Consider the following 14744-nt stretch of genomic DNA (forward strand, 5'->3'; position numbering starts at 1 on the left):
TTTCATTGTACATAGTTCCCAATATCCTGTAGAATTGTATATAAAGCAGTTCTTGAAAACTTAGACCAACATGAAAAGTACATCTGAAAATGAATAAAGTACCTTTCCATTTAACAGCTAAAATACATTTGTTGGAGGGGATATATATCCATATTTATAAAATAGTATATCAGTATATCTTCTAAAATGTGTACATTTTGGTTTCTAATGGACTAAGAGAAAAAATTAAATATCTCCTTCCCAACTTGAATATGTAAGAGTTTGTGATGGAAATAACTGCCTTAAGTAGAAAGTTCAGGAAGGGGTTTTACATTATATGGATACTTCATAGGCCACATGGGTGTGTCTAGCCCTATTTTTGTACCTCCTGCTCCTGAATTCCTGGGATAGTGCTGCTGAAATTTGGAATCAAAAGAATTGATTTTTGGTTCAATGATTTTCAAGTCTTTCACTCTTTTTTAATACAATTGTACCAGAGATTTGTTAAGTGTCTTTTTTAAATATATTTTATTAATGTTTTGCAATAACAATTTTAGTGCTTAGTGAACAATGTGTTGTCTGGGTTCATATATTTAAAAACAATAATAATTACTTTTTATAATTGATCAATATGTTAGTTGATAATATATTTCCTTGATCCTCTCTTCTTCCGGTAATAGTCTCCTTTTGTCTACATTAAACAAATATAATTCTTAATACTTTCAATACATACAGAGTTGGATATAAACATTTTTCTAGTATGTGTACATATAACAATAACATCAGCATATAACATATTTTCTAATCAGCTTATATTTCAATTGTATTTATAGAAGTCATATTATTAAGTCACATGTCCTGTTTTCAAAACTCTTATTTAACCTTAATTTCCCTTCAGTATTGAAACCACTCTTATCAGTCATAATTTTCTCAAAATTCATTGCCTTTGAATATCCAAACTTTTCATTCAAATACACAGTCTCAATATTTTTACATTTCATATATTATAAAAGTATTCTACTACTTATATATCTAATCCCTCTAACTATAGGGCCCCTTTATGTCCAAGTTTTATCTATTCTTTTAACCATGTTCAAACAAGTATTTAATCATATAGTACACCATCTAGCAATCTTAATATAAGGCCTCTTTATATCCAAACTTTATATTTTTAACCGTATTCAAACAAGTGATTTGATTTGATTTGATTTGATTTATTATATTTATATGCCGCCCTTCTCCCTAAGGACTCAGGGTGGCTCACAACAATAAAAACTAAAAAAGAACATGAAAATACAAAATTTAAAAAAGAATTAACAGTAAATATGTTCAATACATACAGTAGTAATTTAACCCTGTAAAACCAAATTTAAAACCATAGTCAGTCCAGGCCCGATTGTTGAAACATCCATGTCTTCAGGTCACGGCGAAAGGACCGAAGGTCGGGGGCCATCTGCAGCTCTGGAGGCAACTCATTCCAGAGGGTCATCTTGCCCACAGAGAAGGCTCTCCCTCTAGGGATCGACAGCCGGCATTGCTTAACCGACGGAACTCTGAGGAGGCCGACTCTGTGGGAGCGAACTGGGCGATGGGAGGTTGACAATGGCAGCAGGTGTTCTCACAAATACCCCAGGCCTAAGCCATGTAGGGCTTTAAAGGTAATTACTAGCACCTTGAATCGCACCCGGAGGACAACCGGAAGCCAATGAAGCTCGCGCAGGAGTGGAGTAACATGGGAGTATCGAGGAACTCCCATAAGTACCCGCGCGGCTGCATTTTGCACCAGCTGAAGCCTCTGGGTGCACTTCAAGGGCAGCCCCATGTAGAGAGCATTACAGTAATCCAGGCGAGAAGTGACAAGGGCATAGGTGACTGTGCATAGGGCATCTCGGTCCAAAAAGGGGCGCAACTGGCGCACCAGGCGAACCTGTGCAAAGGCCCCCCTAGTCACAGCAGTTAAATGTTCTTCCAAATTAAGCCGTGAATCCAGAAGGACACCCAAGTTGCGAGCCCTTTCAGAGGGGGGCAATACCTCCCCCATCAAAAGAGATGGAACATGTTGGACAATACGAGATGCCGGTATCCACAGCCGCTCGGTCTTGGAGGGGTTAACCCTGAGCCTGTTCCTTCCCATCCAGACCCGTACCGCCTCCAGGCACCGGAACATCACGTCAAGGGCATCACTGGGTTGGTTTGGGGTGGAGATGAACAACTGGGTATCATTCGCATATTGGTGATACCTCACTTCAAAACCACGAATGATCTCACCCAGCAGCTTCATATAGATGTTAAACAGGAGAGGGGAGAGAACCGATCCCTGAGGCGCCCCACAAGAAAGGGGCCTCGGGGTGGATCTCTGCCCCCCTCCCAATACAAACTGCGAACGGCCCGAGAGGTAGGAGAACCACCGTAACACAGTGCTTCCCACTCCCAACCCCTTGAGCCGTCGCAGGAAGATACCATGGTTGATGGTATCAAAAGCTGCTGAGAGGTCAAGTAGGACCAGGAAAGAGGAACAGCCCCTGTCCCGGGCTCGCCAGAGATCATCTACCAGTGCGACCAATGCCGTTTCCATGCTGTAACCGGGTCTGAAACCGGACTGGTATGGGTCCAGATAGTCCGCTTCATCCAGGAATTGCGGAAGCTGATGCACCACAACACTCTCAACAACCTTCGCTACAAAGCGAAGGTTGGAGACAGGACAATAGTTATTCAACGAGGCCGGATCCAAGGCAGGCTTCTTGAGGAGGGGCCTCACCACCGCCTCTTTTAAGGCGGAGGGGAAGACACCCTCTGTCAATGAAGCATTGACAACTGCCTGGAGCCAGCCCCCTGTCACCTCCCCAGCGGCCGAAACTAGCTAGGAGGGACATGGGTCCAGTAAACAGGTTGTAGCGCTCAGTCTGCGCATAATCCTGTCCACATCATCCAAAGATACAGGGTCAAATTCACCCCAGATGGTATAACCAAGACCTGCCCTTTCCATTCTGCCAGATTCCACCCAGTCGGAGTCCAAACCAGACCGGATCTAAGCAATTTTGTCCTGCAGATACTGTACAAATTTCTCAGCCCTACACTGCAAGGGGTCATCCCTCGGTCGCTGATTAAGCAGTGAGTGGGTCACTCTAAACAGGGCAGCTGGGCGGTTATCTGCGGACGCGATGAGAGCGGAAAAGTAAGCACGCTTTGCCGCTTCCATCGCCACTAGGTAAGACTTAAGATAAGTTCTCAACTGTGTTCAGTCAGATTTGGATCTGCTGGACCTTCAACGACTCTCTAGGCGCCTTTTCCAGCGCTTCATCTCTTGGAGTCCCTCGGTAAACCAGGGGGCCACCCAGGATTCACACTGGGTCAGAGGTCGCAAAGGCACAACTCGATCCAAGGCCCCAGCAGCCGCCCTCTCCCAGGCTGCCACTAGGGCCTCGGCAGAGCCGTGGGCAAGGGAAGCAGGAAATGTCCCAAGCTCCGTCTGGAACCTCTCAGGGTCCATCAGGCTCCTGGGGCGGAACCACCTGGTTGGTTCCGCCTCCCAGTGGCGGGGGGTGGCGTACTGAAAGTCTAGCCGGAGAAGAAAATGATCGGACCATGACGGGATGGATGGTTAAATCACCCCTACCCAGATCATTAATCCACTGCCCAGAGATAATAACCAGGTCGAGTGTGTGACCTCCATTATGAGTCTGGTCCTGAATTATTTGAGTCAGGTCCATGGCCTTCATGGAAGCCATGAACTCCCAAGCCAACTCAGATGCCTCACCCACGGAAGGCAAATTGAAATCCCCCAGAACTATAAGCCTAAACACTATAAGTGTTTAGTCATATAGTATTCCATCTGGTAAATTGAATCACATCTCTTAAATCTAATTCTAATTTTCTTCTTTTGCCAGGTCGCTTTCCAAATTAGTAGGTTTAGCTTGCCAGGTTGCATTTTTGTAGATATTGTTGGAGATAAAAAAGACAAATTAAGTAGAATATTCATTTTTTGTCTCCCACACTTTAATGATTTTCATGACAGCTCTTTAATCCATTTTATTAAATCTTCTTTTTTGTCCTCAAGTTTGTTTTGAAGTCATGGAAGGTAAAACATCTTTTTTATTTCATTTATTGTGGCAAAATTTTGTGGACTTTCTTTTGTTTTGTTGTAGTTCTTTTCATTTGTAGCTTCCATACTTAAGTCATTTTCCTCTCATTTGTATTCTATTGTCTGATTTATTTGTTCACTCTTTATCATAATTTTTTGAGCGTTGTTTAATTGTGAGTTTAGGTTAGAGATATGTTCATTTATGTTATCAAAGTTGTTTTTAATCTCATCATGATTTAAGACAATTGTCATTTGAATCTGTCGCAGCAGAATTTATTTGCTTTGTCTTGAGTCATTTTTCCTGCAGATTTCTGATGTTCCATGCTGGGGTCTTCAGCAGGAGGTGTTAGGTGTGGTTTTCTGTCACTTTTAGATAAATATACAACATCCATTTTGTCTCCTTCCTCTAAGTAGTTTTTCACCGGTACTATAGTCTCTTTAATTAGCTTTATCATACCAACCCATCTTAAAATCCAAACAACCAAATCTTGTGTAGTTCTTATCTTTATATTTAGTTTTTGTATGTAATCCAATATGTTTACAATTATCAAAGCACCACTGAAAACAGTATGTAACAGTTCTTCTTTTCAGGGGTCTTATCAGCCAGTCAAGATTTCAACCACCTGAAAGCTTTCCAGTAACTTCCCCTTTAGAAGATTAACCAAAGGCCAAGATTTTTCTTTCTCTGCAAGCAGTCTTTAACTTAAAAATGCAGCTCAGGGTGTTTATAATCCCAGAAGATCAGCAGTTTCTAAACATATATAATTTCACTCTCTACTAGATAGCCTAATGCTTTGTTCCCAACTGTTTTTTGTTATTTCTAGGTGTCTTGCCAAATTCTGAGTCAATGCAGCTATAGTTTTCTCTAATCCTCCACTAGGTGTCAGTAGCTGTTAATTTTACAGCTTTTAAAGCAAAGAGTTATAATTTCATTAATACTTTTTCAGGTATGAAATTTTAACAGTTTTCTTAGTTTTCAAATTTATCCAGACTGTGCTATTTTTAACTTCATTTCAATATTGCTAAGCACATTGATTTGTGCTTTAGATTGTAAGCTGCCCTGAGTCTATATATATAGACTATATATCTTTCTTTGTCACCTCTTTGGGGCGACTTTAGATCCATTTAGGGTCCCCTGGCAGGGCGAAACTAGCCGTGGGGTGCGGAGCTCTGCACGACAGCGCAAAACCAGAAATCAGAGATGTGTTAAGTTTCTGGAAGTTTAACAACCCTATTTAATGAAAATTTAACCTATGTAATAAAAAGAATTGTGGTGCTTCAACACCAGAGATTTTTAAGAAGAAATTGAACAACCAAAGGTCTGAAATGGTATAGCGTAGGGGTCCACAACTTGACATTTCTGGCTGAGGAATTCTGGAAGCTGAAGTTCACAAGTCTTAAAGTTGTCAAGGTTGCAGACCCCTGGTATAGGGTTTCCTGCTTGAGCAAGAGGGTTGGATTAGAAGATCTCCAAGGTCCCTTTCAACATTGTTATTCTGTTAAATCTGTTAAACACATGTTATCATTGATACTGCCTCTATGTGCAAGACTACCTAAGAGACTTCCACTTTCTCTTTTCTCTTTGTATTTGTGCAGGTAAACATAGGAAGACTGGAAGGGATGTGGCAATTAAAGTAATTGATAAAATGCGATTCCCTACAAAACAAGAAAGCCAGCTCCGCAACGAAGTGGCCATTTTGCAGGTACAAAAATGATGTGAAATTGCATCACAGCATGTTTTTTTGAATTAGAAATTGTGAGTGTATAATAAGCATCTATGTTAAGATGCAATTTCTTGGTGGCTTTTTTGTGGGGGTGTATTTCTTTATTCCTGGTAGATTGCCTTTTGACTTGCTAAGCAAAGGAACCATTGTCCTAAGTATTACAAAGGATTGCCTAGTGCTTTTGAAATAATAAAGCATAGAATGGTTTTCTTTTGTCTGAATACTATATATATATATAATGAATCCTTCCTGAGTTCATTTATTTATAGTTTGTGAGTCAGTACTGTACTTTTCCTTAGAATTTGCATCACCCTGGGATTGTAAACCTGGAATGTATGTTTGAAACTCCTGAAAGGGTTTTTGTTGTGATGGAAAAACTTCACGGCGATATGTTAGAAATGATTCTTTCCAGTGAGAAAAGTCGGCTTCCAGAAAGAATCACCAAGTTCATGGTCACTCAGGTGGGTCAGTCGTATGTTTACTTTCCTAGTGAGAGAGCCTTCCTTATTATGGCCTGTCTTTGAGGAATGCCCAACTATGATGGGTGTATAGGTAGTCCTCGACGTAACAACAGTTCAGTTAGTGACCATTTGAAGTTACAACGGCACTGAAAAAAGTGACCTATAACCATTTTTCACACTTATGACCATTGCAGCATCCCCAAGGTTATGTGAACAAAATTCAGATGCTTGGGAACTGACTCACAATTATGTCTGCTACAGCAGGGCTTTTACACGTACCACCGATGGTACTTTAGCACCTGGCAGGTGGTACGCAACCCCTAGCCAAGTGTACTGGGGGAGGGAACCAGCTAAAGCAGCGCCACATAGAACTGGAGATCAGCTGGAGTTTCAGGGCTTGGCAAATCTGTGCACGCGGCTGCATGCTGGTTGGAGTTTCTGGTGCACCTGAAAGAGAAAAGGAGGAGGAGGGTGGAGAGAGGAGAAGCTATAAAAGGAGCAGGTTTTGGTGGGAGAAAAAAAAGGAGAAAGAGAGTGAATAGAAGAGGCTTGTGTTAGCGAAGAGGTGGGGAGAGCATGAGCAAATGACCTTTGCGAGTGAAAAGTGAATGAGAGTGAGAGAGAAGCTTTTGCGAGCAACATGTGAGTGAGAGCAAGAGAGAAGCTTTTGCAAGGAACGTGAGTGAAAGCGAGAGAGAAGCTTTTGTGAGCAATGTGTGAGTGAAAGAGCGAGAGAGAAACTTGTGAGCAACGTGTGTGAATGAGAGCAAGAGAAGCTTTTGCAAGCAACATGTGTGAAAGAGCGAGAGAAGCTTTTGCGAGCAACATGTGAGTGAATGACAGCAAGAGAGAAGCTTTTGCAAGCAACATGTGAGTGAATGACAGCAAGAGAGCTTTTGCGAGCAACGTGTGAGTGAATGAGAGCAAACGAGAGACTTTTGCTAGCAAAGGGTGTGGGGCTTTGTGAGTGAAGAGTGAGAGAAAAAGGGAAAAGTGAGGGGGAGAAGGGAAAAAGAAAAGGTATTGACTTCTGAGTTCCACTGTTGCAGTAGTAAGGAAGCATTAACATTAAACCTCCATTTTTTACTTTTCCATAATATTATAAACTAGCCATTTCTGTAACAACAAATAAAACTAACCAGTAAAGCCCAAAATCCCCCCACCTTTTTTTCAGTCATGCTAAGCACTGGTGGTACTCAAATATTGTCATGTCCTAAAAGTGGTACAATCTTTGAAGGGGTTGAAAAGCCCTGCGCTACATTGTCCAGGGGTCATGTGATCTCCTTTTGCAACCTTCTGACAAACAAGGTCAATGGGGAAGCCAGATTCACTTAACAACTGTGTTACTAACTTAACTGCAGTGATTCACTTAACAACTGCAGGAAAAAAGGTCGTGAAATAGGGCAAAATTCAGTTAAAAAATGCCTCACTTAGCAACAAAAAGTATGGACTCAATTATGGTTGTAAGTCGAGGACTACCTGTATACTCTCTTTCAATGGCCTCAAAGATATGATTACTCCTGTCTGTGTTTAAAAAAAAATGATGCCAAGTTTTACTTTACAGTCATACCATTGCTGTTTTCAATATTTTGTGTTGCTTGTTTAATCACTTGATATGTTTTAGGCTAAAAATGTTTATCTTTTAAATTGAATCAAGAGGGCTTTAATTCAAAAGGCTGTATGTAAAAATAAGAATAGTTCTGGTGTATATGAGGAAAACGTTACCTAAATAGCAATCTTATACTTAGCAAATTTTATTCTTGATTTAAAAAGCATGTCTTTCCTTCATTCAGCATTTGCTGAATATTAATGCACATAGGCTGTGTTAGACAAATGTGTGTGAAACAATGTTACTTTTATTTCAAAGAAAAATAAGTGTGTGACGGGTAATCCTAATTGGGGATTAATATCCTAATATTATATTCATTGTATACTTAATAGGAATGGTAAGAAATTGAGATTTCATGCCACTAGGAAGAAGTTATTCAGCTAGTTATAATTCTTTTTTTTAATTGATGGTAGAATTCTGGAATTATTCCAATAAAAATGCAGTTGTTTTTAGGCAAATATGGAATTGAAGAATAATCTACTGGATTTGTAGTGTGTGTTGGGTTTTTGGTACAGAACTGATTTTGAAAATATTTTTTCTTTTTTTTTAAAGATACTTGTTGCTTTGAGGAACTTACACTTCAAGAATATAGTGCACTGTGATTTAAAGCCTGAAAATGTACTATTAGCATCAGCAGAACCATTCCCTCAGGTGGGTAAGGAAATAAGTATTCTTTGTATAGTTGTCTGTTGTGGAAGAGGAAATCTAGAATAACATTTAACCTTTTTTCTTAAACTTCCCAATATTTTTAGTGATTGACAAAATTATTATTTACAGGGAGAACATTTTTTCTCTAGTTTAGCTATGTTTGATTTGGAAAAAAGTTACATAATAGTATTGAAAATATATTTTTCCTGGACTGATGTGCTCATCCTCCAATAGAATTTGGAAAAAAAATAGCATAACTAATGCAAAACATAATCAGGCATAACTAATGCAAAGAAACTGTTATAATTTTTCTAATTATATTGACCATATTTCATGTTTTTAAACACTCCATACACCCTATCTGATTTTTAAATCAGCCATGATAGTTGGTTTGTAAGCTAAGTGCATAGTAACTTAAGTAAAGAGCATTTGTTTTACAGGTAAAGCTGTGTGATTTTGGTTTTGCACGCATTATTGGGGAAAAGTCTTTTAGGAGGTCTGTAGTAGGAACTCCAGCTTATCTTGCCCCAGAAGTACTTAGAAGTAAAGGCTACAATAGATCGCTGGATATGTGGTCTGTGGGTGTCATCATCTATGTGAGCTTAAGTGGCACATTTCCATTTAATGAAGATGAAGACATAAATGATCAGATCCAAAATGCAGCATTCATGTATCCACCAAATCCCTGGAAGGAAATATCTAGTGAAGGTAAATATCATTAGAAACTTATGTTTCATATTTTCTGTATATTCGTAAAGTCTATACCAGACATGTCAAACTTGCAATGTCACGTGACATCATGCAACATATTGGAGCTTTTTCTTCATTGCTGGCAATGGGATAGGTGCGGTTTCCTCGTGACGTGTCCAGCCCGTGGGCCTGTAGTTTGACACCCCTGGTCTATAGCATTTAATTGGAATGCGACAATGACATGACAGTAAATTAGATGAGAGAGTGACTGCTATTCAGGAACCATTGGGAATCATTTTCCTGTTACTGAGTAAAAGGGAAAAAAAGCTTTTACTCTAAAATGGTAACCTGCCCACTTAATGAGTTAAAGCCTGATGTGTACTGTAGTTGATAGGATTTTTCTTGAACTTCCTAAAAACACTGAAGCTTTCTTATTATGAGGCAGCATATTCTGGGCTTTCCCAGCTATAGAAAGGGAAGGAGATTTAATTACTGATGAAACTCCATACTGTAGTCTGCTCCCTGTGAAAAAATGTTTCTTAAGTAGATATAGTATATCTACTTCAAATGGTGCAGAGTGCGGCAGTGCAGGCAGACTTTGGGGCTTCTACAGGTAGTCCTTGAGTTATGAATGTAATGGAGCCTGCCCATTCCATTTGTAATTCGAGGATTCGTAGGAGTAAATGGCGTACCTTGAATGCCATCACTCCCTGCTTTTGCTCACACATTCGCTAATTGAATGCACAGATTGTTAAGTGCACATGAGATACCTCAGGGTGGGGAAGGCCATGGGGGGTGCCTACTGATGGAACAGGCCACCTGCTTCAGGCCATCCTAACCCTCTTCAGATCCACTGAGATACCTCATATTACCCACAATTGCTCCCTCCCCCCCATCCTGCTGTGCCAGACTCACTTACCTTGTGAAGATCTAGTGAGCTGTGTCCTCTACAGCCTCTGCCGCACAAGATCACGGCACTGAAAAGCTTCCAGTTTTGGAGCCCAAAGTGTTTGCAAGCTGACGGGAAGCATCTGCTCAGCTTGTAAGCACTTTGGGTGCTGAAACTGAGAGCTTTTAATCTCAAGTGACTTCAGCCGCAAGATTACAACGCTGAGAAGCTTCCAGTCTCTGCTCGTCGCGCCCAGCCTTCGTTTTCATTAGCAAAGGCCTTGAGGAAAAGCCTTTGCTACTGAGAATGGAGCTCCGATTGATGCGTATGTCATTCCTGGCCTCCTTTTTCGTAAGCAAAGCCATGTCTTTAGTCCCTTATTAAAAGATAGGGGCCAACCTCACATTGGGGAGCAATATGTTCCAGAAGGCAGGAGCAACAGCAGGAAAGGCCCTCCTCCTGGACCCTGCCAGCTGGAATATTTGGGCTGACAGGACCCATAGCATGTCTCCTCTGCTGGCACAAGTGGTCTGGGCCAATCCCAGTGAGGTGAGATGGTCCCTCAATTAATCTGAACCCCATGCCATGAAGAGCTTTAAAAGTGATCACCAACACCTTGAATTGCACCCAGAAGCAGTGGTAACCAATGAAGCTCATGGAGCAGTGTTCTTGGGGCCCCCCAAAACTACCCACACCACCACACTCTACACCAGCTATAGCTTTTCAAGAATAGCACCATGTAGAGCACAATATAGTATTCCATCATGAAATGATTAGGGGCTGAACGACTGAGCACAGTCATTTGTTTATATCACTAAAAGAGCTTTAACTCTCCAGAATAAATGTGTGCGTATGAGGGTGAGATGGATGTGGGGAATGAATAGAGAGAATGATGGAAAGGGATGAAATATTTACCCTGATTGCATTTTCATTTGCTTCCCCAGCTACTGATTTAATAAATAATTTGCTTCAAGTGAAGATGAGAAAACGTTACAGTGTTGACAAATCACTTAGTCATCCTTGGTTACAGGTAGTTACATACCATACTAATACAAATCATATCTGCCAAGTCTGGAATGAACTGAAGCCTTGGAAATATTTAAGAGTGTTACTCAATTCAAACTTTCTGTCATCTTCCCTGTCTCATTTTTTGGATGTGTTATTCTGTCTTTTTAACAGGTTGTGTTCAATTATCAATAATACTCTTGCATTTGTGTGTTACTATTGGCTTAGATTCTTTCTTATATTTATTATTTATGTTCTTCTCACTCTGAACGACCCCAGAGCAGGATGTATAGTAACTTTGGGTTTACAAAAAGAGCCCCACTTAATTAGTGGGTCAACTCTATTGGGGGACCCAGATGATACCCAGACTCAGAGGATGTCTGTTATTTGTCCTCATCAACAATTTAATTTGGGAAGAGCAGCTTAGGATAGCTGCTAGCTGCATCAGGAGCAACAAAGAAGGCAGTGTCTTGCAGCCTTGGATACGTAATGGGTTAAAAATATAAAGCAATGCTACTTACGGTAATTCTCACGTTTTCCTGATATAGCTTTTTCTTTAAACTCCTAATTCAAATCTGTTCTGTAAAATTTGTAACATCGCCTAAGTTATCCCATGTATTTTACTAGGGTAGTTTATATCTTCCATTCTTTTTAGTGAACTGTTTTACCAGGTATCCAATCTTGTTTCTGGTTTAAAATATTATGCATCATTTTGTTCTTAAGGTGAATCGTTTTTCTATTAAATATATTATTTTGCTTAGAAAGGCCAAAGCAGATAGAATTGTCTAACCTACCATAACTATTATATATAAAAAAGCTACGTTGGATTGGATGTGGTTAATAGTATGATGGGAGATACACTCTAAAGAAAAAAAGTGTTATTTTGAAGGAAATTTTTGTCACAAATTCATGCATCAGTGTGGTCATCGGGAAGTGAGTTTGTACTATATTTTGAATATTGTTAAATTTTCCATTCTAATTTTTTTTCTCTTTGCAGGATTATCAAACTTGGCTTGATCTTCGAGAGTTTGAAACTCGCATTGGAGAACGCTACATTACCCATGAGAGCGATGATGCTCGCTGGGAAGAACATGCATATGAACACAATCTTGTATATCCCAAACATTTCATTATGGCTCCTAATCCAGATGATATGGAAGAAGATCCATGATTCATTGGAAAAAGCATTTTAACCAAGTTCTGATACTTTGGAACAATTGATGCTTTTGGCTCTTCAGATGATTCAGTCTCTAAAAACTATGAAGGCAAGATCCTGCATCACTTTGTGGATGGACATCTGGGAAGCATCTTTATCTCTCTAGTTTCTATGATTATGAATATCATCCAAGCACTGAGTTAAAAGCCATGAAATATTTCTGTAATATTGCCTTATTGGTACATCACAGAGATGTTACTGACAGCTTATGTACACAGAGACTTGATGTATGGGAATTTTCTTTTTTTGTAATTTACACAGTAATAATTTTTAATGTTTTCTAGTAAATAATTAGGCAAAGATATTTTCTGCTATTTAGATAACATTTATAAGGAAGCTATAAAGAACCATGAACGCATACGCCATGACCAAAAACTAGAAATATGTAAAACGTTTCATTCTGAAATGTCTTGAGTACAAAACTTCATGAAACTTTGCAAATATCCTTTTCAAGCGTGAAATTATTGTTTTGAATGGGAAACAGGTAATTTTGAATATTTTGGATGTGGTTTGAGCAGTTTCATGCTGTTTGAAAGAAAATCTGTTGCATGCCTCCCCCAAAACACTTGATTAAAAAAAATCCCTTTAACTGATTATTTGTAAGTGAACTGCATATACTTTGGAAATGTAAAGATGATGGGAACCAATAATGCTGTTCAGACCATTTAGATCTGAACATGGAGGCATATAATTTAATAAGACATTTGTTAAGCTATGGGAATACAGAACAGTAATAGTACCTGAATACAATACACACTGTACAAGTTACAGCAAGTGCAACAAGAACTAAGTTCTGACAATGTGTTCTCATCTCTGCAGATAGCTTTTTTAAATTGCAAGATTCATTGACCATTTTATTACCTAGGCACTCCGAAATAAAAATGCTTTTGTTACTTTTCCATCCTTCTAGCAGGTTTCTAGACACTTTGAGTGCATCTAATATGAGAAAGCTTCAGTGGAACCTAAAGCAATTATTTAATATGAAAAGAATATTTTCTTTTAATATTTTTATATTGGTTTGTCTGTCAGTCAAACACTCCTATTTTCAGTTGTAGCATTTTTCCAATATCCCAATTTCAGATTGTTTATAATGGACAAACCTTTTTCAGTATGATGGAAAGTAAAATGCAGAAAATTATAACCATTATATATAATTCATTTTTATCCTCATCAATACTAACAGACAGAATGAGTTCTTGCGGAATGAAAAATAGTATTTTATTAATAAGATTATTCCTTAACGCTTAATAACTAGATACGGAAAAAGTGAGGGACTATACTGAGAAAGATGTACAGAGGTAAAGCGTTAATCAGAATTAAATCTAGAAAAACGTATCTTTCTTTTCTTGTTAATGAACTAATAATTTGCCAACTGCTATCTTTCCCATATTAGATGTTAGAATCAGGGCTGGGAAAAATATCCACTACAGAGATGGGGGATGATAAATATGTCTTGCTGATTTCAGTGATTGAAAGGAAATATTCAAAAGTACTTCTAGATATGCTGGAAGTTGATATAGTACGGTATATATAGTTGAAAGTATTCTGTTAGACTGAAAATGACTGAACAAGCCTAAATCACAGCCTAATCTTTACTAGAACGGAATATACCTGTTTTCCCCTGTCTTTTTATAAATTTATGCCCAAAGAGAATCACAGATGTTCCCAGTGGAATTCATTAACAGAGCTATTGTATATGTCTCCTTAGAAATATATCCCACTGAGTTCAATGGGACTTACTTCCAAGTGAGTATGTACTGTAGAAAGTTGAATAGCTATAATTTAAATAACTGCAAGTCACTTCTAGAGAATGTATTGTATTTCATGTTACACATCTTAGGTTATTCTTTTGTTTTCAGGATAACAATGTTATATAGCAGTAGAACAAGAATACAAAGGATATTGGGGCCAAAGAAAAAAAATAACTGGAATGTTTCTATTCTATAATAGCTGTTACTCATATTCTACAACAATAAAATTGCATAGCTAGCATTCTTAAACTGTTCCTTTGAATGCCTAAATTACTGCATCAAAGCTTTAAATTGGCATTTATCCCAGATGAATTTGTACCCAGAATTGCATTAGCATTAATATTTCTTTTTGAGGTAAGTTGCATTCATCGAAAAATAGTGCTGTACTGATTCTAGAAAATACTTTAGTAAAACATATAGTCTCAAAAGACACTGTCAAGTACTTTTTATATTTTTATATATATCATTGTTTGTAAATATCCTCTAAGCTTGAAAATAAATTTTATTTCCCTACTGTGCTTTTTCTATTCATAAAAAGATTTTTGCTGTAAGAGATCTATAGAAATATATTAGAATGATTAGTATTACACTATTGTCAAGCTAGTTTGAATCTTATGTGAAATTGGTTCCAGACCCCGTTCTAGATTTTTCCTTAAGCTCACTAAGATGCACTATTGAATTAAAATGTGAC

General features: G+C 38.6%; 1 protein-coding gene across 1 annotated transcript in view; it reads left to right on the top strand.

Moving 5' to 3' along the window:
* Positions 1-14680, top strand: part of PRKD3 (protein kinase D3) — a 67833-nt gene extending 53153 nt beyond the window's left edge. Inside the window, exons 14-19 of the mRNA XM_083352481.1 lie at positions 5657-5763; positions 6084-6245; positions 8407-8505; positions 8943-9210; positions 11026-11111; positions 12084-14680. Of these exons, the coding sequence (XP_083208607.1) occupies positions 5657-5763; positions 6084-6245; positions 8407-8505; positions 8943-9210; positions 11026-11111; positions 12084-12257 (896 nt within the window). The 3' untranslated portion in view covers positions 12258-14680. The remainder of the gene's footprint in view (positions 1-5656; positions 5764-6083; positions 6246-8406; positions 8506-8942; positions 9211-11025; positions 11112-12083) is intronic.
* The last annotated feature ends 64 nt before the right edge of the window (positions 14681-14744 follow it).

The sequence above is a fragment of the Vipera ursinii genome (assembly GCF_947247035.1).
Source record: "Vipera ursinii genome assembly, chromosome: 1".
NCBI classification, from domain to species: Eukaryota; Metazoa; Chordata; class Lepidosauria; order Squamata; family Viperidae; genus Vipera; species Vipera ursinii.